The sequence below is a fragment of the Pleurotus ostreatus genome (genome assembly GCF_014466165.1).
Source record: "Pleurotus ostreatus strain PC9 chromosome Unknown scaffold_7, whole genome shotgun sequence".
NCBI lineage: Eukaryota > Fungi > Basidiomycota > Agaricomycetes > Agaricales > Pleurotaceae > Pleurotus > Pleurotus ostreatus.
In genome coordinates, this window is record NW_023503162.1 from 727965 (window position 1) to 750949 (window position 22985).

Genomic DNA, 22985 nt, shown 5'->3' on the forward strand with positions numbered 1-22985 from the left:
GAGTGACCAACTAATGTGTGCAGAAACGGTGGATCGATCACCTATATGCGCCCTTGCTACCCTTGCTAGGGTCTTTTTTCTCGGTTGGATCGGTACGAATGCCAGGTTCTCTGTCAAAGGCTGCCATCCTGGTCGCTGCTGGAGTTCGAAGACTGACCACGCCGTCAATATATGCATGGAAATGAAATGAAAGATTAAAAAAAACCTCGCCTCCGCAGAGATCCACTGCACAATCGCGAAATCTACGTTCAGATTGCCCCGCATCTGACGCGAGCTTCTACAAGGCGTTGATTAAATCTATCAGTGGCAAATGATGCTACGTGTCGAATAGGGATACGCAGGGATTGAAATAGGGCAGTGGTGAGCCTTGTGTATGTAGCGCATTTGGCAACCACTCACTAATTTTCCCATTCTCTGCCTTCAAGCAAGATTCAACGCGGTCAGAGTGAATCGAAATAAAGACGCGTCAAACTCCGCGTAACGGGGTGTCAACGACTGTGGCGAAACCCACGCTTCGAGCGCAAGGAAGGGTGGTCTTCTATGAAGATTCGAGTCGTTCATTTTCTGAGCTCCCTGAATGCAACATGACGGTAGCAGTCAGAGTCTCGGAGAGAAGGTCGGACAGGCTAAGGACGCGCCTTGTCACAATTGTCACGCGTCGCGATAGAAGGTTTGTACCAAATATCAGCAAACACCAACGGTGGGACGGCAAGTCTGAGTGAAATTTGAGTAAAAGGGACTAGACGCGCCCTGGCACAGTTACAGGCGTCTCACACTCGGATACCAAAATGCCCATGTGAATTGTTGGGTAAGATTAGTCGCTAACAAAGTATTCTACGCAGCGCGGTTATTTCTGTCATAAATTACGGGTAGATTAGCCCCAGAACCCTCTCCCAAACATCGGCAAACCCAACGCTTGCAGAGAGCCCGTCCGCGCGCAACAGACTTACACCAACCGCAACGCCGAGCAGTGCACTAAAAACACTCAACATCACGGCATTCTTCCTCCTCGCACTACGCATACTCGCGAACCATGGCTCGGCCCCGACAGCAATGTAGTCGCCCCACACGGGCTTGCGGAGCATCCACCAGAGATAGGATACCGGCCCAGGGAAGGTCGCGACAATCCTGGGCTTTGCTTCCAATTCAGATTTTGAGCCTTCGTCGTAGTTGTTTTGGGATTGGTAATACGAATGACACTCCGTCCAGACAGAGGTCGCGAGACGGCGCTGCAACCATTCATCATACTTGTTCGTAGCAGCGTCAGTTACCTCGAACGACTTGGCCTTGCCTTCTAGTATGGGCTGGAGCAGTTGCACGGCGAGATTTATCTGTGGATTATTAATTAGCTTATGTATTCAAGCTGGATCGCACTGTTTACGCATACCTGAGCCTCCTCGGTGAAGATGACAGACGCGTGCCCTGTCGCCGTGTTGGGTCCTTTGTTTAACCGTTAATTCGCGCACAACACATTGCAGCAGACACCTCAGTAGTAGAGCAGTAGCAGAGAACAACGAACCTAGCAAGGTGAACACGTTGGGGAATCCAGGGATGCATGTGCCGAGGTACGCAGTGGGGCCACCACGCTCGGCGTAGTACCCCTCCACGGTCCTCCCATTGCGTCCCAGTATATTCATATTGCCCATTTCCTATATCAACAACAACACGATCAGCGTTCGGCTCAGTGAACTTGAGATAGTACCAAAAGAGTGAAACCATACGCACTACCACGTATCCAGTCCCGAAGATAATAGCATCTAGCTCGATAACTTCGCCTGTCTTCGTCTTGATTCCACCCTCGACAATCGAGTCGATGCCGTCCCAGTTCACAGTGACGTTAGGCTGCTGGAGGGCATCGAGGTAGCCCACGTCGACGATGATGCGCTTGCACCCAGGTGCTATTTCCGTGAGGTTGTGGCGAATAAATCATGATTTTGGTCAAAACGAGGGATTGAAGTACTGACGATAGGATGGTGTCATCTTCTCGAGCATTTCCTTAGGGAGCTTGGATTTGAGGTACTTGGTGAACCCCTACACACCACACGGTCAATTAACAACCCGAGTCGTGGGGGAGCCGCGTATCGTATAACGCACCTTTCTAGCCTGCTTGAGTACAAATGTATTCTCCTTGCGAAAGGCGAGCGATGCTGTGTCCGACTAGATATCAAGATATTGATAGATCGCAATGAGGGCCACGTAATGCTCAATGGTGAAAAAGTGCTGAATTTACCCTAGCCATGATGATGTTCCTGTAAAGTCGCATTACGCCTGGTACGTAGGCGAATAGAGTTTGCACCCAGCCAGGGTATTTAGAGTTAACCTACACGAGATTCGAGAGTTGATCTGGGTCAGCGATTGGGAGATTGGCAGAATGGACGGATGGCAGAAGTTGGGTTGAGAATAATCACCGCGGGGACGAACCACTGAGGGGTCCTACAGAAATTGACGACTTGCACGGTCGGATCGGCAGCTATTTTTGGGAGGAATTGTGCCCTGGATGAACGATTAGCGCACGTTCCTTAGTAAGATATAGATGCTGGCGTTCAACGTACACGGAGCAGCCGTTGCCAATCACCCCCACACGTTTTCCCTCAAGTACATATCCATGGTCCCACTCCGCCGAGTGCCAAATAGCACCCTTGAACACATCTCTTCCCCTAATCTCTGGAGGATACATCCCCCTCGCAAATCCCCCCATCGCAAACACAATCGCGTGGGCCTGCGTTTCGATCTTTGCACCCGTGATGCTGTCCTCTAAAACAATCCGGTATAGCTGCGCGTCTGCGTCCCAGACAGCACTCTTGTAGAGGGTGTTAAATTGCGTGTGCGCCACCAGACCGTGTTTGTGGAATAGGCCTTCCCAGTAGGCCTGTAGTTCAGGCTGTCCCGCGAAGTAGGTGCTCCAATGCGGGTTCAGCTCCGTGGAGAGGCTGTACCAGTGCCCGGGGACATCTGAGCCGCATCCCTAGGAGGTGTTTCGTGAGTAGACGCGTGCAAACAGGAAGTCTTAGCCTACGGGATAGGTGTTGTCCTGGATAAACGCGTCTGAGCGAGCGCGAGATACTGATTGCGGAGAGGCGCTCACCCTCCAAGTTCCCCCGACATTGTTGGCCTTTTCATAAATCTAAACGCACGGTGAATGTTGAGCAGCAGCAGCAGCAGCAGCGCATCTGATAACAAAGTCCAACCGTGAAATTCTTGCAGTTCAGTTGCTGTTTTAATGCAATACCGGTGGAAATGCCTGCCAGGCTGCTCGAAACGGTCAGTAAGCAGTCGTTATGTAACGGGAACGAAAAGGCGGTTACCCAGCACCAATGACGACCACTCGGGGTTCGTTACTTGTCATTTGCGCGCACTAGAGCTTCGTAGGTGGTGAGGTAGGGGACACTTGAGCTTGCGTATCGCGTTTATAAGGCCCCTGGGCGTATCAGTGGGCGGTGGACACGATATGTCTGCGCAGTCCACTTGGCTCATTCTCGAACTACCCTTTCGGAGATGGGTATAGTACATAGGCGCCCAATAATTGCATCCGGCGACCTCTGGCGCCGGAACCTGGACCGTGTTGCCATTTTGGGCGTGTTCGCCTTGTCCACACCGCACCGTGTCCCTACAGCCGATCTTTCGTACCACCACCATCAGCTTCTCCTCTTTGATCTCTTCTACTCTACTGAACTATCCACTTTGCTGTGAATATGAGGTCCAAATTCAAGGATGAGCATCCCTTTGGTACGCCTCCATATCCGCAGTAGTGCAGCGGAACATGCTGAATGACCTCGATGAAATAGAGAAGCGCAAGGCCGAAGCTGAGAGGATACGACAGAAGTATCCAGATCGCATCCCGGTAAGCTTGATAACTTGCGACTGGGTGCGCTTTACTGAACAGGTTTATTGCGTAGGTCATCTGCGAGAAGGCAGACCGCACTGATATCCCCACAATAGACAAGAAGAAATATCTTGTGCCATCTGTACGCAAGCGCATCTCAGGAACCTGAAGGCCGCTAACCCTATCGTTCTAGGATCTTACTGTGGGGCAGTTTGTGTACGTGATACGGAAACGTATCAAGCTCGCGCCAGAGAAAGCCATCTTCATCTTTGTGGATGAAGTTCTACCCCCCACTGCGGCTCTGATGAGTGCGATATACGAGGAGCATAAGTAAGTTTGATGCGCTCTAGATCGTCTAGCCGTAACTGATTACTCGACAGGGACGAGGATAATTTCCTGTATGTCAGCTATTCTGGAGAGAACACGTTTGGCATGGAAGGATGGCTGGAAGTTCCATCGGATTCGTGATGGCTCGTTCCCGCATGGCTTTGGCGTGGCGTAACGGATACAAGTCGGGACCTCTTTGATCAGTGATGTCTTTGTTCTTTCCACCTGCTTCCCCACAAACTGCTTCACCTGCTGCACTTATACATTTGCCCCTTGAGTTCCCAAGGGTTTGTACGATATATTTTGCTTCTCTTTTTCAATGTGGAATAGATGGTGTTTTATACAAGATCCTTTGGACGTTGCACAACGAACCAATCGGAAGCCCATTGGTATAGCAAACCAATACTAGCAAACCAACACAGTATTACAGGCATGATGACTGGGGATGCTTTAGGCAGGCACTGACTCAGTCGTCCAGACATTCTAGATGACTCGACTTCGTCACCGTGACGTTGAGTGAAGTTCTGTAGTGACAATGCAAATATTCACTGCTCAAGTGCCCGCCGAGCCATTGATCACATCAACTTCATAATGTCAGTAGGTGACCGATGATCTTCGTGCCTGTGTGCAAGCTGTAGGTGAGCATTGTTCTCGTTCTACCGCACTGCTTTGATGCTTCCGAAGCGCAGCTGGTGTACACGCTTCCCGAGTCTCAATACAGCGTTGCGATCACCTCGTGTCAGATTCTATTCTCGGTAGCAGACAGAAATGCCTGCAATATCATCAACTTTGTCCATGACTAGTCTCACCTGCGATCAACCTCGACCGAATCTGTTGCAGGCAAAAGCCCTCGGCGTTGACGTCCATCATCCCCCACACACACTTTCAAGCAGGCCCACGGCTGTGATACGGTAGGGTATTACCTGCCGTTATGTGAGACGTCGCCTCGTCATACTACGCTCATATCAATAAAACGAAACAAGTCCCCGAAAGCCATTATTTCCACTCATCGCGACAATATATCCACCACACTGGGGAGAAACGACACCTCTGTCCTCCTATAGCAGTACAGCATATTAGACTCCACATCTACGTACTCCATGTAATGTCACATATAAATACACATAATCATAATCGTTAGTGATAAATTAAAACATAACCCAGTCGTCCATCAAACGAGTAGAAGACGAGACCTCTTGAGCGGGCCACGCCATGTCACAGGTGCGAGCCATTTCCCATTCTCGGTAACGGTGTCATGATCTTGCCATATTGACTCCAATAGGTTCATAATAGCTGTACAGTTCCCTATGCTGTCCGTGGATTGTTGGCGAAGGTGGTCCTGGAGGAGTTGGCGGCCTTCTTGCTGTGTTACGAAAAGACCGCATATGAAGATAGAGAAGACGGAGCTGCGGACAATGTGACGCTGTGTACGCTCCTCGGTTGGAATGCTTCGGAGAGATTGGAGAAAATTCTGCACTATATGTTCCATGGGAAACACGGAGTGGGCGCCACTCATGAGAGATCGTAGCCATACAATCGTGGCCATGCAGAGCATGTGGGACGTGTACCGCCGGCTCCACTCGCAGCAGCAAGCCGCAGGTTCTGGGTGGCGGTGTCCTTGCGCATGCCCGTTCAAGAGCTCCATAATGAAATCGACATCACGGGAGTGAGCTAGAAACGGGCGAGCCGTCGACGAGAATGCGGATGTCCGGTTCAACGCCCAAAAAATGTCGTTGTGGCAGCCGATGGAATCCTCCATGGAGAGCAAGGGCGGTGATGTTGGGGAGCGCGAGGGATGAAAGATTGTGTCGATTTCGTGATAATAGTGTGGTCTTTGTTGCCGAGTGGCCGACGCAATGACGTCGAACCAGAATGCATTCTTAACGATGAAGATGAAGCTATCGTCTTTGGCGTGAGCTCTGAGGGCATTTTCTACACCATCAGGTGACTTGAAAATCTGGTCAAGATAATCAAACGCAACCTGGAGCCATAGCTGCCAGCCGCCCGTCCCGCCATCAAAAAGGACTGAGGAGACGACTAGTAACGCCGCCATGGCATCCTCTTTCGTATACCGGGCTTGCTTCTTGTCGAGTAAGGCCACCGAGAGCTTACCATATATGCGGGAACTATCTCGGTCGGGGGTTTCCAGAGAACGAGGTTGTCCGCAACGACGTTTGTCCTGATGTACAGCAGCAAGCAATCGGACTGCCTCGTGTATGGTTGCGTTAGTTTGGACAGTAAGATAGATGAGAGTGGCCGTGGCCTCTTTGTCGGCGAGCAGATATTGTATGCTAACGACGCAGGTTAGATAGTGGTTCACAAGGGGATCGTCCAATGCGCGGTTGGACGGCCGAATCGGCCGTGACGGACGTGAGAAATAGGGGATTGGTGGAAGAGAACGGTATCCACAAGTACAAGCCCAGTCTTGCATGGCGGGTTGTCCACGACGCCCTTTCGAAAAGCAAGGGTCGTAGGTAAAGATCGAAGGGACCTAATAGGCATGAACATGAGTTGAACTATGACGCTGAAAATTGGCCCACCTGCTGAGCTGACGGGATGCCATTTGATGGCGAGCGTTGCTGCCGGTGCATCCCCTTCGTTGTAAACGGTACGCTTCCGAAGCGGCAGTCGTTGAATGTGTTGATGTAGATTTTTTGACCACCTTGAACGTCGTTAAACTGAGAATCTCTGATTTCGAAATCGCTGCTTGCGCGGAGGATACCCATAGTGAAGAAATGGGTGACAAAGTCCGAGGCGAGAGCATCTGGGTCATTAAAAGGAGGCGTCCACGCCCCTGCCATGAGGATATTAATCAAGCATTGTATAAGCCCACCGTTGTTGGGAGCTGGGGAGGATGCGAATAAGAGACAAAGTGTCCTGCATATTGGTTCAACCGATCTTCTAGGAGGTTTGGGCACCACGAGGCACTCGCCTTGCACCACTAGAGTTAATCATAAGAGAAATACTGACAATGATATGTGATAACAGGAATAGAAGACTCGTCAATCAGACAACGTGTCAGCTCGGACCTGCAACCGGACCTAAATCTCGAGCTGACACGGCTGGTGGCAGGTAGCAACAAGGCGGCGTTGGCAGCGGTCCGCCGCAAGTGCATGATTTGGTGATAACAACGAGAGCAAGAGGAGGGAGGAACACGTACATGGCTTTGATGTATCAGGCTTGGAGAGTAAAGCAAAATCATGCGGGGCGCAGAGACTTCTACTCGTTTGTGCAGCGCCATGTCTTGACATGTTATGAACTGAAAAGGATTCTTTATGCAGGAGGGAGTTGGGGAGGGGAAATGTACAGGAGCGCCAAAGTCCCGTCGAACACCGCGTTATATAGCCTGCATAGAACCAAATGATTGGAGCCCAATGGAGTCCATAGACGCTGAGATGTCTTGAATTAGCGCGGTGTAGGCACGTCCTTCGCGTTCTGATCGTGTTTGCTCTGACTTCTGTCCAATCGTGTACTACCGTGACGAGTTATAGCGCCTAGGATGTAAACCGAATGCATGCGTTGTGCGAGGAGTTTCCAAGTCGGGGGCCGCGCTTAACGGACAGGTATCAGAAAATGACTTCGCAACATGTTTGAACGAGGGAGAAGAGACGCCGGTAGGCCCCCAAGGTAGGCTGAAGGGTGCAAGCGGATGGATTCGTTGCGGCGCTTCAAGTAGATTCAGAATTCGCTCATGCAGCGAAAGCATGACCTGTACATTTCGATGAGAGAAGCCGTACTGTGTCCATGATGAATATTTACACTTGGGCATGTTAATAACATTAACATCACGAACTAACGTGTTCCAAGTGGCAATACCGGGTGACATTCCGACACCTCGTGCAGTAGCTTAGCATTGCTAGCAGGGAAAAGAAGAGCAGTGCTAGCGAAGTGAGTGACACTCAGCATATGGGGGGTAGTCGATCCGTTCGTGGGACATAATCGGACACGACACCATATGCGATGGGGGTGTTCTGAACTGGCACTCGAGGATCGGATAGAAGAGGCTACTAGTAAAAGAGGGCCAACTTCCAAGGTCAACTGAACGATACGTGATAGGGCTTCAACAGCGTAACGATTGTCGTACAGTTCCCTATGGTGTCTGTCGACTGCTGGAGGTGGTCCTCGAGGAGCTGTCCGTCTTCGCGCCGTTCAATATGTTCATCGTGGGGGACATTTCAGAGAGATATGAGGAATTCATTGACGGTGCGCTTGATGAGGAGACGCCAGGCAATGAGCGACTGTAGCCGTGCAATCGTGGCCATGCAGAGCAGATCCACCACGCGAAGCTGCTGGTTCTCAATGACCCTGTGCATGTTCATCTAGAGAGTCAGGGCGTGGACGTTGCAGGGCGTGGACGATAAAAAAGTGTAATGATTTCGTGATGCTAATGAGGTTTGTGCTGCCGACTTACAGATGAAAATACCAGAATGTGGTCTTGACGATAAAAATCAAACCAGCATCTTTAGCCCGAGTCTGAAGAATGGTTTCAGAGCCGCCCCTGAGGACTCCAAAGCACGAGGTTCTCCGCTACAATCTTTGTCTTGCCGTACAATAGCAAGTAGTCGAGCTGCTGCGAGAAAACGGTTGCGTTGGTTTGCACCGTGACATATAGATAAGGGTGGGCGTTGCCACCTTATTAGTCACGAGATGATATTGATCATTGAGGACGAGAGTTAGATAGTGCTTCACCAGGGGATCGTTCAATACATGGTTCAAAGGTTTGAGGGAGGAGGGAGTGCACATTCAAAGGACTGGCCATATAGCGTGGTCTGCTTGTGCTGCCCTTCCAGAGACTCCACATGTGATTGGTCAACTGATGATCAGATGAAATCACTAATCGATCCTAACGGGGCGTCAGCATGAGGCAGCGTATTGATTGAGAGAGAGAAACATAGCATACTGGATAATCGGACGGGATAGCCAATGTCAAGTTGAGGCTCATTGTTAACGATGTACTGAGTATCGTGACATGACAGTTATTATATGTTTTGTTATTGAAGCGCTGGCGATCTTGAGCATCATTGAGTTGGCAGTTGCTAAGATTGAGATTGCTGCTACCGGAGAGGGTACACATGAGATAGGTAGCTCCCCATGTAGCGTGCGAGTATCGAGCAAGCCTTCATGTAAGCCATCCGTCGATTAGGTTTTGGGAGGCTGTCGGCGATGAGGGGTCGCTGCTACTCGTCAGCTAGGGTGTTTTCATTGCGCGAGGCACTGGAGCCACCATTTAACATGAGGAACACAACAACGATGCTCGAGACACATACTTTGTCATAACTGGCGCTGCGCCGTCCACATCCAAGCACCGAACCAAAACGTAAAGCTGCAAGGCCTCAATTTGCGACGAGAAACACCAGGCATTACTAGGTCAAGGTGGTGGGGGTGGGACCGTATGTCAGTGGGTGCTGTAGGAGCGAGTGAGGCATACTTTCATCACGACGGTAGCCCAAACTAACAGCTGTTCATGGTGTAGGTGAGGTAGGACAGGAGACGGGCCTTTGATGATTCGTAGATGAGTCGAATTCAGAGGTGATGGTTGGCCGGGTGGCCAGGACGCAGAGGCCAATGAGTGAAGGCTCGCCACCGTTTGTTTGGGCAGGATACACGGTCTTGAGGGACTTCTGTTGCGGGACCTTAGAGTTGGGAGGGGAAACACACGAAGGGAGTGTCAATCCTAGGTATGTATACGCCATACTGTAGGAGAAGCGAGGACGGAAGTGGTCATGGTGGGAGCCCATCGAACGCACAGAAAGCGCGGAAATGTCACGGCGTAGGGACGTCCAATGCGGTGCGTTGAACTTTAGCCATTTCTGTAGTGCCATCATGAGATAGCGCCCTGTAAATATACCAACCGTATGGACTGTGTGAGTAACATCCCAGTTTAAGTGCCGCGCTTTGTGGGTAGGGGTCATGGATCGGCTCTACAGAATACGATGTGCCATGTGCTTGACGCTGACAACTTGAAGAGACCACAGTGGATGCGCAAATTACCGTCGAGGTGAGTCGAAGGGGCCACGACGAAAAACGTCCCCGAGTAGAACTGTGGATTCTTTGTCAATGGTCTATGGAATGATCCGTGGAATGAGAACAATGTGCATACACTTACTGGTTCCTATGGGCCATGGCTCCAACGAACGGGGTTCGAATCTGCACTTCATGTCAGGAACAGAATGCGAGGGCATGGTTTCGTTGAGGCTGAGACGCATCATCTGGAATCCGTCCCTACATCATCTCCGCCCCCGGCACCAAACGCGTGTCTGGGTTACCGTGGGGGAATCCAAGAAGGTTCGTTGTTCCTGCAATGGTCCGTATTCGCAAATACTCGAACCCCAGAGCTAAAAGCAGCGAACCGAATGCTAGGCGGTCTGATCTAGATTGAAATCCAGTGCTAGAGTGTGCTTCGTAGGCGTGCACACGGTTGATTCAAGGATGGACAAACGAAGGCAAGGTGAAACACAAGGCTCAACGGGGATGGGTGTTGAAAATAGCACGAATAGTATGCCACGATGCCAGAGAAAGGGGAACATTCCAAAATACCAGAAGGTTCTCTTGAAAGAATACAATTCAAGAATAATGGATGCGAGGTCGCTAACGAGCAAGCAATCGTGATTGTGACGAGAGGAGCGGGCATCATACTTGTTGCGAAGAATTTCAATGAGGAGCCTCTGGAATCGCGGTCTCCAGCATTGCGCCCAGAACACCGCGATCTTTTTTCAGGAGGGCGGGTTTGGGAGTCGGGAAGTCGGGAAGTCGGGAGTCGGGAAGTCGGGAATCTTCCTTTTTTGGGCAGCTTGGTGTGCGCTCGATATCACGTGCCGCTATCCCAGTTCTCCACGAACTTTCACCAAGTCTCCCTCAAAGTCCCCAACCGACCGATGAAATACTTTCCTAGTCGACGATAACTGCATGAAACATCATGAAAAGAACCACGTTGGCTTTTGTTGCGCACTTGGTGCGCTATGTCTCCGGTTTTGATCCTTTGCCTCGGTGTGTGTCGCTCATTCTCGTCGGGGGACCTGCTAAACGATACGCCTCCAGGTGGGGACAGTCGCAAATGCTCGTCGACGAAGCTATCTTCGTATATGGAGGGAAGACCGACGAATTCAACTCGTTTGGCTACACTGGCGCACCGTCAACGAACGAGCTACTCATCCTACCACTCTCTTCGCCATTCTCTGCAGCGGCACCACCTTGGACGCTACTGGCCTCGTCGAACAACGAATCAACGTCACAGGGCCCCCACATCGCTTGGTCTACCCTTTCCCCGGTCAACACCTCCATGGCTCTGCTCCTTGGAGGAATTGCCGATCCCAACTCGGACATCTCGATTCAAACTCGCGCAGACTCGGCCATTCTAATCGACGTATTCAATCAACTGGCACCGACCATCATCGCCCATCCCGACGCAGGGTACGCGAACGAACCGGTGCGGAGGATGCAGCACGCCGCATGCACTGCGCCTGACGGACGCGTCTTCATCATCGGGGGCGTGAGGGCCGATGGATCTGGGAACGCGCTCTCTCAGCATCTCATCTTCGACTCGTCGCTTTCATTCACTTTGCTAGGATCTGACGGGGGACCGCCTGCTATCTACGGACACAGCTGTATCATGCTTCCAAACGGCCATCTGCTTGTACTTGGGGGTCTGTCACCTATCTCTGGGGGCCTCGTTCCTTTCGACACCATCTGGGCGCTCGATACTTTGCGCGTTGATCCGGAGTGGTTCCAGCTCAACATCAGCACGAACGCACTTCCTGTGCCTCGACGCAACTTTGCTACGGCTCTACTTGTCGACGGCCGAATACTGATACACGGTGGGCAAGATGCCTCGGCGCAGGCAGTGTACAGCGACGGGTGGATACTAGATTTGAGTGGAGATGGGGTGTGGGAAGAAGTGGAAGTGCTGAGCCAACTGGGCGCGCGGAGAGACCACTTTGCCGTGGTAAGTGGCAATGAAGTGATATTTGGATTTGGTGAGTCTTCTCTTCGTACACGATCATGCTACTAAATAAACTGCAGGTTACTCTTCTTCTGCGCCCGCTCCTGCTCCGCTGCAAATCTACGATTCTTTGTCGAACGCATTCGTTGCTTCTCATACCCCTCTGCCGTCACCTCCCTCCCCAACGATACCAGGTCCCGTCCAGACGTCCAAACCCGCACAAACGAACACCAATACCAGTGTCCGTCCCACGCGTACCTCTAGCCACGGTGGAGATGATGATGATGATGGTAACGGCAGCGGTGGAGATGGTGGTGGCCACGGAGGCAATGATAACGGAAACGGCAGTGAGAATGACGGCAGCAGAAGCAGCAGTGTGACGGCCATCGCAGTGGGGAGTGCCCTCGGTGCCCTTGGCGTTTTCCTCATCATAGGCGGTGTGATCTGGTACTACCGCAGACAATCAAGGGAGGAGTATCGCAAGGGTCTGTTCGCGCCGCTGGACGACGGGGAAGATGGGTTCGGCGGCTCACCCGGTTCAGGTGTTGGTGTTGGGATTGTGAGTGCTGCCGCCGTAGGCACAGCTGCAGGTCTCCCCTCGGAAAAGGGCGGTCCGTTTATGGAGCACCCCGTCACGTCAATCAACGATCTAGGTAACGCTTCCACAAGGAACCACATCTACAGCAATATCAGCAACGCGTCTTTTGCTACTCCCTTCACACCTTCGCCGGCTTCGTCCCGGTTCTCTGTGAACCAAGGCAGTGATGGGGTCGTTGGGGCGGTTGGCCGCGGCGTTGGTACGGTGACATCGGTTGTCGGCGCGGGTGTTGCGTCGCTCGCCGGTCTCTTGGGACTGTCGTCTGCCCACCAAAGAGCGCATTACGCGCGCGGGGACACGAGGCCTCCGCCGAGTGCTGTGCGCATGCTGCCAGAGCGACGGGACATGCTTTCCGACGAAGATACGCGCGAGTTCGCATACCCCAATCCCAGTCACCGGCGATGGAGGAGCGGCGCCAGCAGCGAGAGGAGGCGTGCTTGGTTTGACTATGAGCGGAGGAGGGCGGATGGGAGTGCAGGGAGTGCATGGAGTTTGCTGAGCATCTTCGGCGCCGGTGCGCGGAGCCGTGAACCTAGCCATGGCGGTTCTAGTTTGGTGAGCAGCCGGGTAGCCACGCCGTGGAACGAGAAAGGCGATCCATTCGACGGTGAATGGAGGAGTGGAAGTGGAAGTGGGTACGGGGAAGAGGGATATGTTTCTGTGTTCACTGACAACGCTGCGAGCGGGGGGTCGAGGCCAGGAATGAGGCGCGAGTATAGCCATTCCAGTGCGCCGAGCAGGAAGAGTAGTCTGCGATATGTCGACCCATTCGCGGATCCAGCACCGCGGGAGCCAGACAAGAACAGGGATTTGGGCGGGATAACACTCAGTGGGGGTGTTGCTGTTCTCGGTGCTCATGCGTTATCCGGGCCCAATAAGCAACAAGCTAAAGATGGCCATGCGCCTGAGAATGGCGGCGAGCTCGGCGCGCCCGATCTTCAATTACCCTCGATCCGGACCGTTCTCCCTTCTTCCCAGATGTATACTCAAACGCTCAGCACGCTCAGCGAGCAATCCTCTCACCCATCTCTTCAGTCGCCTACCCAGCATGCACTCGAACGTACAAACTCGCCGTCGGCATCCCAGTCAGCATCCCACCTAAGCGACAGCGCCCAGCTTTCTAGATCTCGCGCAGATAGTTCCGCATCATCAAATCAGCTGCTCTCTTCATTTGATCGACCGTCATCTTCTCATACATCATTCGGCGCTCACCAAGCTGTTCAGCAGCAGTCCTCGCCCTCGGATACTCCGTCGACTGCAAAATCGCAGCAAACATCGTACTTCGGTGCGAGGCCGTCATCCATCCTTGATCCGCCTACTAGTCCGACTATGTCGACTACGCTAATATCGTCGGCGCCTACGCAACCGCTTCGCCGAAGCGACACATGGTGGGGAAGGTTTGCTCGCACAAGGTTCCTAGACCGCGGGAGCAGCGATGCCTCGAGGAGGGGGCCCTCCAGTGGACTGGTTGATATCAGAGATCCGAACCCCCCGCCGAGGCTCAATCCCATCGAAGAGAATCAGCACTCAGGTAGTGCGACTAGCGGCGGGGCCGCCGGGGCACACGAGAAGGCTGAGACGCACGTTCAGGGAATACACAATGGGAAGAGCACGACGTCCTTGCAAACGACGCGGACGATGGACTCGGAAGCGCTCGAACGATTGGGAGGCACGATGCAAGTTGTACAACGCATCCGTGATGCCAGCGGAAGTGCCGACAGTGGTAACACATCATTCAGACGACTCTCCCGCGTCGATACACTGTCGAGTAATGATAGCGGCTACGACGCCGACGTTGCAGTCTTAGCGGGCATGTTTACGAACCGGTCACCGGAGGAAAAATTGGAGGACGTGATGACCCCCCTGGCGACATCACCAATGCAATCCCCCAATTCCCCTGGTGCCCATTCATCCCCCACTAAGACTCCCTCCACTCCCAGCTCACGGCCGCCGCCACCAAGGCTAGCACCAGGTGGGAAAGTTGCATCACGCGTAGCAGCCTACGAACGCCGAATGTCTCAAGACGTTGACAGCCCGATAGCTTCTCCTGTAGGCGTGAAGGAAGACAAGACACGACGCAAACACGTTGACTACGGGCTTGCCCCTCGCCCGAGTTTGTTCGTGACAAACCCAGATTCCCGGAAGGGCTCGACAAGCGACTCGTAGAACCCGTCGTCCTTCAAATCCTGCCCGCAGCCGCCTTGCGGACGCGTTCTTCCATTACTACATTTAGATCCAGATCTCCTCCATCTTGCTTTCTAGCCCCTCCTTGTAACCGTATAGAAGCTGTAACAGCTGCCTGCTGACCTCTGAGTTGCCTTTACTTTCCCGATTGTTCATTTTGTTTACTGATATCTTTATGACATTTACGACCCTTCACGATGTTCTTGATTCATCTACCTTTGGCCACCTTTTACACACGCACCGGACCCGATCCTTACATTGGACCATTTTACTGCTGTTATCGCCTCGCCTAGCCTCGCGGGAACCATGTTGTATCTCTTTTTGTAATCATTCTTTGACATGTACAAGGTTTAATTTATCAATCTGAGCTGTATCTACATCACTGGGCGCTTTTTCGAAGCACTATTGTTATTATAACGGAGAGTCTGGGACCCTAGAGCCCTAATTCGTGCCCCGGAAGTCGCATGGATTAGCATGGAGGATGCTCATGGTCCAGCGGGGATGAGACGATTCTCGTTGACTATTTCAGCCGAGGAAACGATGCCCGCCTGGGCCTATTGCGTATACTGAGAAGCCCCACTGTTCATTTGAAAGGAGATTACGCCTCAGGCAAATACAGTTTAGTCGAATATGAAAAGACGCGGCCGCAATGAGCTGATTAAGACATGAAAGCCGTACGTTCAGCATGCGGTCTTCTATAGTTCATGACGGCCTCTCGGTGAAAGAGTGTCGGGATGGCATGGTGGCTACCGCTTTGTGGCTGGAAGATCGTTTAGCCAGTCTTCGTAGTTAAGGTACGCGAACCTAACAAGACAACTGCCACGAACTATGCGCAAATAGAGGAAGGTCGAATTTTGCACTCAACTTGAGAACCATTATGATTAATGGATGCCGACCGACTTGTTCGAGACGGATCATGCAGCACCAGAAAGCAAAGTCGCCAACGATTTACCCGGCGGCTAGAAGTCCTTCCACGAGAAATAGATGCCTCTTTCATCGTCTTCAGCAGTAGTAGCCTTCAATAAATTGTATTCGCCGGGGTCGGGTCGCGGCTGTGAGAGATGGCGAGCTCAAGTAAGCACAAGTCCAAGAATCTGAAAGTATGCCTTACATTAGAATGGCGTGTCTTGTTCTGAACCTAATCGACGTTAGAAGTTGATCTGCAAAAATGCTTCCGTGCATTGTTTCGAATGATGTCCTGCTCGTGGGGTTGCCACCGACGCCACCGACGAGGCGACGACGGGTCTTGAGGCGGGAACTTGTTTCGGGCAATATATGCCGCATCATTCACCAACAACTAAAGTGGTAGGTTAGTTAGGACCGACGGGGCAAACTTGCCCGCACCAAGTCACTATCTGTCCTGGATGGAAAGCGGCCCTTCCATGCTGACAGATAGCAGGATGATTATTAACGCGTCCGAACTTCGTCCCATCGCTGGGCTTGCGAGCTGAAGAAATGAAACGAATGAGGGATGCCACATTGCAAAAGAACTCACCTCTGAGGGCGAGTGAAACACCTTGATTGATGGCAAGGGCGACATGACATGTTCGGTGTAGAGCGCCTCAAACTCGCTGAGTTCTAAAGCGATTTACCTCCAGCATACCCCGCCGCTGAGATCGCGCTCAGAAGGTTTTGACAGCTTGTTCGCGTCCACGAAGCTACATCGAGCAGATTCTAGAAGCAACCAAATTGACGTTGTGTCCAAGTCCAAGGACCGAAACGCGTACGTGTTTGCTTCTTAGCCTGCTCGTGGGTCCATTCAGGCATCCATCTACTCGCCAACAGGAACATTCAGTCAAAAGAAAGATCACCTGGCGAGGGTGAAACGTCGTAACCTTTTTCTGTCTTCGTGCGTGTATGAAGAGAAGCATCAGCCACTAAGTTCTGTCCGGTATTGTGGCGAGGGCATGCTTCGTCGTATCTCGGACCCACCAACGGTGTTCTGCATTGACATCTCGGGCCAACCGTTGGTTTTCCTTGTGGCCCCAGGCTTCTAAGGCTTCTCTCGCTCACAAGCTGTTTCTTCAAAGTTTCACCCCACAATGGGTTGATCGGGTAACATTCGGGGATAAACAACGTTCTGGGGTGGAAAACACCCTTTGGGTCGCCCTGCAGTCCGTTCGAGGGCCGCGACGTATCAGGCCCTGGTTTCCACCGTACTACCGTGGCCCAGAAAATCAGTTCTTGCCCTTATATTTTGTCCATACTGAATGGGTCGGCACTTCTTCTCGATATAGATAGGGAATGGTAGTTGACAGCATCATGGAAGGGGGGAGGACGAGATGGGTATCGTTTTAGATAACCTCCGTATTTTGCCTAGTCTGATAGCCACCAGTAACAGCATGCCGTACGACTCACCTTACAGCAACCAGACGTGCGGCTCTTTCCCATTCTCCACAAGGCAGGCGCCAAAATAAGATGAAACAATTTTCGAATATGCAAGTCCCCGGGGGCTTCAACCATAGACCCTATCATCTGACACAAGCGCTACAAATCGAACGCCCATAAATGGGCGTTTCTGCACAGCTTTGTTATCTGAGTATCGATCGCAGGATTCTCGGGATTCCACCTAGATTAAACAGCACTCGGACCGAGGACAATGTCTTCGATAAGTAGCGAACTTGAATACAGGTTTCAATTTGCAGAGATAACGCTTTATCAAGCTGCCTCGATTTCCGCGATCCATTTGTTGGCCTCCTCGGTATCAGCTTTCTTCAAGATCTAGAAACATATCCGTCAGGCTAAAGATTCGAAGGACGTCGATGGGTGAGTCACCTCAATCAGTTTCTCGACGTATTGGGCCATGGCATCTTCCTTGGACAGGCCCTTGACAGAGTCCCAAGCATCCCTAGAAAGGAAGGCCGACTCATCAACGAACGAGGCGACTCATCAAAACGCGGCTGCTCACCACTTCGCTTTGCCTGTAAAGTCTAGCATGCCAGGACGGGGGATGTTGACATCGCCGACAGTAGCTGTGTTGCGCCAATGCGTCAGCTGTACGTGTATACGACTGATCCTTTGGGCTCACCTTGTTTGTAGAGCTTGTAAAACTACAGCCATGGTTCAGTTGACAATATAATACTGCTACAGGAACACGTACGTTGAGCTGATCATCCTGTGTGGGCTTAATCGGTCCATCCTTTGGAAGGCTCTGGACGATGCTGACGGCTTTCTCGAATTTCGCAGACATGGCTGTGGACGTGCACTACTGATGAGAGGAGATTGGCCAAATCGATCGAAGCCGTCCTAATGGCACATGCCCAAAAGCGGAAACACGCCCCCTATTCAATCTCTATCACTCATGATCGCCGACTGTCGACTACAGCCCCATGTAATCTCGAAAGCTGCGATGTCTAGGCTTCTCCCTTAGACCGAGGCACAGTATTCCTTAGTGACCACTACAGAAATAGATTTGAACCCGACATAAGGAGCATTCGGAGGATCGCTACTTTCGTCCACTGGGATATGTACGTGAGAGCGCAGCACGAATTCAGGGAGTCATAGATTGCGCAAAGTACGAACGTTTTTGTTTTTTGGAGGAGAAACTTCCAATCGCCGTGATGCAAACTGCACAATCGTGTCTCCGGCGCTAGAAGCATCGGGCAGAGACACTTGGGCAATATTTTATCCGAAGGAAGTGGGAAAAAAAGAACAATCCAAGCTGAAGATTCTGTCCACTGCTTTGACATCCTGGGAATAGAGTAATTAACACCCACTCGTATGCCTTCTTCACACCGCGTCATACAATAGCCACCTATCACAATTAATTGAGTATCGCCTTCGGAGGTCGTATATACTCCATTGTAGCCTGAAGCAGCTGCGTACTATCATGAGGATAAGCTGCGTGCGCCTTCCGCGAGGCCAACAACCCGAACAGTGAATAGGACATGAGGTCGGGGATTCCATCGGCTTCGAAAATGCGTGCTGCGGTACAAAGGAACATATCGACACCATTCTGTCAGATTCGGTATGAAGTACACATGACTTTGCTGATGAGATGAGTCGATGACGTGAATAAGAACGGGGGATACGGCAAGTGAGCGTGCCGCAGCTGGGGAAATGCAGATCAGGGATAGCTTCGAAGCCCATCGGACGCTGTAGCTGATGATTGACCGATGAAAATATAGCCAGAGGCGCCCAAGCCGTGCGTGCCCGCCGCAGCTTGAAGGTGCCGTGGAGGCGAGTAGGATGCCTTGAGCTAGAACAGCCGAATGAAGCCTCGTGGCTATTGCGTGGGGACCCCCGCAGGCCACGAGCTTAATTCGGTCCTATCGAGGAGAAGCTGACTTGATGGAAAGGGACCGTAAGACCATCTGGTTACGGGCATGGTGTCAAGACATTGTTCTCCGTAAGCGAGGATACATGAGACTTCGCCCTTTTCATTTCTTGAGTGCGTGATAGATTTGACCATAGATACCTAACGTAGGCAACGTAAGGTACTTGGAACCAGAGCGTAGGCATGCGGTCGACAATAGGCACCAGGGACGGTTGGCCAGCCAATATCTGCCCGGGTGGTGTTGATGCGGGGCTGTTTTCGCGATGTTCTAAGTTTTCAACGAACCCCCAGGCATCGGGCGCGAGCCCCCCGGTCCCGTGTTAGGTTCTGAGAGATTGGAGGCCAGAGCTAGGAGATATCCGCGGCTGAAAAATCCTCATCAGTGATGTGAGCGTGCAGGATCATTTACAACTACCTCTCCACATGTTTCCAGTCGATGGTGTTTGAACTAAACCATCATTCCTCGAATGAGAGAATTGATAGAAATGGTTGAGAAGGAAAGTACGAGAATGTAGGACCCCAGCCATGAGTAGCTGTACATATGTAGGAAGATTTGATACGTACCGAATGACGCGAACACTGGTATACTGCCAGGCAAACATTATTGAGAAGGGACAGAGCTGCGAGGACCCTGGTGGCAGTGAGAGATCAGCGAATGACAAACACGTGACTACTACCACTTGGTACCCCCCTCCACCACACCAGCGCTCTCCTCAACAGCAATTTCAGGGGCCTCTCATCCTATCGCCCTCGACGGCCAGTATCGAAATTCTCATGTCGCCATCAGCAGCTCCCCCGTCGCCCAAGGAAATCCAGCGCAAACTATCAGTTCACTCAGTCGCTGGCAAGAGCCCGAAACCCAAGGCAAGTGCAAGTTCTAGGTGTTCTTGGCTGAAATCCCGAACGCGGCTCATACCTGTCGCATTTCTTCCGTTAGCCTTCGAATGTATCGATATCCGCCATCTCGGGAACAGAGTCAGATTCAGATTCGATGTACGCGCAAGAGGTTCCGGTGTTGACCCCGTCGAGCTACACAGGGCCTGGCATCCACGGCAATGCGCAACCGCTGTCTTCGATTGCTGAGCGTAGGTCGGGAAGCGGGGAAGACTCGGAGGACGAGGACGACGATGAGGATGACTTTCGGGCAGATGATGATACAAGAGAATCGTTGCCAAGAGGCTCGGTGGACGAAACCGTCATCAAGACCGGGTACTTATGGAAAAAGGGAGAGCGCCGAAAGGTAAGTTCTATACTCATCGGGCAGCGGCGTTATCTTGTGGCTTGATATATTGACTGCGCCAAATAGACGTGGAAGAAGCGTTGGTTCGTTCTGAGACCAGCGCACCTAGCGTACTACAAGACCTCCGCTGAATACAAGTTACTTCGTCTTGTCGAGCTCTCAGAGGTCCACTCGTGCACCACCGTTGCCCTCAAGAAGCACGAAAACACCTTCGTTTTAGTCTCGCAATCACGCACTTACTACCTGCAAGCGCAATCCCAGTCTGAAGTCGAGGGATGGATAAGTGCTGTTGAGGATGCACGTCAAACGCTCTTGGCCACTTCGACCCAGACATCCATTACCAGTCCGATCCCCATACCAGGTTCGAGGATGCAGTCGTCTCCGAGACCCTATCCCATCGCTATTACCCCATCACCCCCCAATCCATCGTACATGCAACAGAACATCACTTCGTCTGATTCGGAGGATGCATCCCCTAGAGCGCAGCGAACGGTCTCCATCTCGTCGCAGCAGCCACAGACACCCACAATTGCTACATCTCAATCCCCGAACTCAAAGTCTCTGCCAGCTGACCGGGCGAAGATGATACTATCGGGATACCTCATGAAATGTGACTCTAAACGCAGGAACTGGAGAAAGCGATGGTTTATCCTCACTGGTGAGAAGCTGATGTATACGGGCAGCCACATGGTAAGTCGTCACCGTATCGCCCAAGCCAATTTGCGGACCCAACTCTTTTAGGACTCTAAACCTCATCGTCAATTCCCCCACGAACAAATCCTCGATGCCCTCGAGTGCGACTTCCCTGCGCGAGGGACTAATATCATGTCCCCCATCAGCACCACCCCAGCTTCATTCACTTCCTCCATGCCCGACATGGACAGCGACTCCCATACCTTCAAAATCGTCACTACCAAGCGCACCCTCCTTCTGTGTGCTCCGAGCGAGGATGACGAAATCAAGTGGCTTGGCGCTGTCCATGCGCTCATCGCTCGTCGATCGGGTGCCATCCCCATGAACCCATCCAACTCCGTTGGGGGAGGCCCAAATCCCAATGTAACCAGCATAAGCGCGAGCCCCGAAGGCAGCAACCCCGCGAATACTGCCCATCAGGCGAGCGCTTCTGGGGGTTCCGGAATTTCTGCCTCCGGCGGGAGCAGTGGCGGTGGAAGCGGGGGGATCAAAGCCAAACCTAGAAGGTTGAGCGCTGCGAGTGGAAGCGGGCCTGATAGAGGCACCACTGATCGGGAGTGAACAGAGGGAATGTGTGGGCGGCATTCGTGGTCATGGACACTGTCTCCCTGAACCTATCCTACCCGACGTTGCCCTATCCGACTCCTTCAACTTCCCCTTCAACTTCCCCTTGGGCCTCACGCTCCTCGTTCCGGAAACACAAAATATTCTTTGAAACTCGAATTGATGGAACATCTTTCAAATACAATCTTGGATACGGAGTGCATCTTCTTACCGTTCAAACTTTGTTATTCGGGGCTTCTCTCGTCCACCGGTCAGATTAGATGGACGAGAGACTATATGAGGTTTCCATTCTTTCTGCTCCTTTACGTTAGCCACTCTTCTCTCCATCACTAGCACGCCTCGCACATACTCTCTTTTCTTCATCACACAACCAAATTCAATACACCAATCCACTCGCTCCGCTACAGTCAAAAAATGTCCCCTGCCATTGTACAACATCGCCTCCTTCTATCCCCCGTACATCATACATACCTGGCTCGATCTATCATAAAAACCCACATACTACAGATGATCACAACAATTTTCGGCATCATTTCTCTTCGAACGTTCACCTGCATGTTTCACGTTGCTGTTTATTCGTGGCCAATAATAGTGACCGACTAATTATCCCGATATGCATCCCATTGAGTCGAACAAGAGCCCACAGGTGCGAAGTTCAATATTTGTCGTACGCAGTTGACATTGGTATTTGTAGATCGTGACAATTCAATTGGTTACCTCTAGGAATCATTGTTATCATCGCCAGAAGCCGCGTAGCCCCGCTATTGACCATTGTAGCGATTTCAAGAGTTCTCAATTTCAATGATGCTGCATTGTCGCAGTTGATGTCACTACATATGCACTGCGCGCTCCGAGAAGTGGGTACTTTTGTTGCAATATACATAGTACGTATATGAAGCCAAGACTGCGCCGCGGGCGAGCACATGGGGCACATGCAGGGTTGCTACAGTCGGTGGGGCGTTACAACAGCCGTTGCAGCTTGACAATCTTGACAATCCTCATCAACGACAAGTAGTGTTTACCCTTAGCCTCACTAACGCCTCGCAGCCAGCCCAGGCCATGTATAGTTGGCACCGCTAAATGCGGAATCTTATTCCTCTTCTTGTTACTTATTCGGGATGCGTCGCTCACTGGTTACTGGGATACTGGGATACAAGGAATATCCCGCAGGAATGCCTCTCGGTCTGGCGGTCGGCGAGAAGTGATGATTTATTTGGACCTGATCTCTTCGTTTCTCGGCAAGTCGGCGACTTGTCTCGAAGCCGGCAGAGTAGGCGGGCTCGGGGATAGAGAAGCACTTACATATTGGTTCGTTCATGATGACCTCGACCGTCTTCCCAG

At 51.9% G+C, this 22985-nt stretch overlaps 6 protein-coding genes across 6 annotated transcripts; 3 read left to right on the forward strand and 3 right to left on the reverse strand.

Annotated features, from left to right (window-relative positions):
- Window positions 1-863: 863 nt before the first annotated feature.
- Window positions 864-3346, reverse strand: PC9H_009426 (uncharacterized protein; the record flags this gene model as incomplete). The annotated part of the gene is made up of 11 exons (XM_036778928.1): window positions 864-1331; window positions 1388-1440; window positions 1520-1649; window positions 1726-1898; window positions 1965-2031; window positions 2231-2320; window positions 2409-2493; window positions 2553-2965; window positions 3086-3124; window positions 3189-3249; window positions 3306-3346. 11 exons carry the CDS (start codon window positions 3344-3346, stop codon window positions 864-866), a joined length of 1620 nt encoding a protein of 539 aa, XP_036628317.1.
- Window positions 3347-3692: 346 nt separating this feature from the next.
- On the forward strand, window positions 3693-4291 carry ATG8_2 (ubiquitin-like protein atg8; the record flags this gene model as incomplete). The annotated part of the gene is made up of 5 exons (XM_036778929.1): window positions 3693-3726; window positions 3786-3841; window positions 3897-3965; window positions 4017-4153; window positions 4204-4291. 5 exons carry the CDS (start codon window positions 3693-3695, stop codon window positions 4289-4291), a joined length of 384 nt encoding a protein of 127 aa, XP_036628318.1.
- A 1030-nt stretch (window positions 4292-5321) lies between these two features.
- Window positions 5322-6951, reverse strand: PC9H_009428 (uncharacterized protein; the record flags this gene model as incomplete). Its single annotated transcript, XM_036778930.1, has 2 exons — window positions 5322-6641; window positions 6691-6951. 2 exons carry the CDS (start codon window positions 6949-6951, stop codon window positions 5322-5324), a joined length of 1581 nt encoding a protein of 526 aa, XP_036628319.1.
- Window positions 6952-11066: 4115 nt separating this feature from the next.
- PC9H_009429 (uncharacterized protein) lies at window positions 11067-14853 on the forward strand (the record flags this gene model as incomplete). The annotated part of the gene is made up of 2 exons (XM_036778931.1): window positions 11067-12123; window positions 12170-14853. 2 exons carry the CDS (start codon window positions 11067-11069, stop codon window positions 14851-14853), a joined length of 3741 nt encoding a protein of 1246 aa, XP_036628320.1.
- A 2676-nt stretch (window positions 14854-17529) lies between these two features.
- On the reverse strand, window positions 17530-18061 carry PC9H_009430 (uncharacterized protein; the record flags this gene model as incomplete). The annotated part of the gene is made up of 5 exons (XM_036778932.1): window positions 17530-17592; window positions 17647-17719; window positions 17780-17843; window positions 17900-17921; window positions 17972-18061. The coding sequence occupies 5 exons, from the start codon at window positions 18059-18061 to the stop codon at window positions 17530-17532; spliced, it is 312 nt and encodes a 103-aa protein (XP_036628321.1).
- A 1860-nt stretch (window positions 18062-19921) lies between these two features.
- PC9H_009431 (uncharacterized protein) lies at window positions 19922-21641 on the forward strand (the record flags this gene model as incomplete). Its single annotated transcript, XM_036778933.1, has 4 exons — window positions 19922-19984; window positions 20085-20387; window positions 20454-21077; window positions 21129-21641. 4 exons carry the CDS (start codon window positions 19922-19924, stop codon window positions 21639-21641), a joined length of 1503 nt encoding a protein of 500 aa, XP_036628322.1.
- Window positions 21642-22985: the final 1344 nt, after the last annotated feature.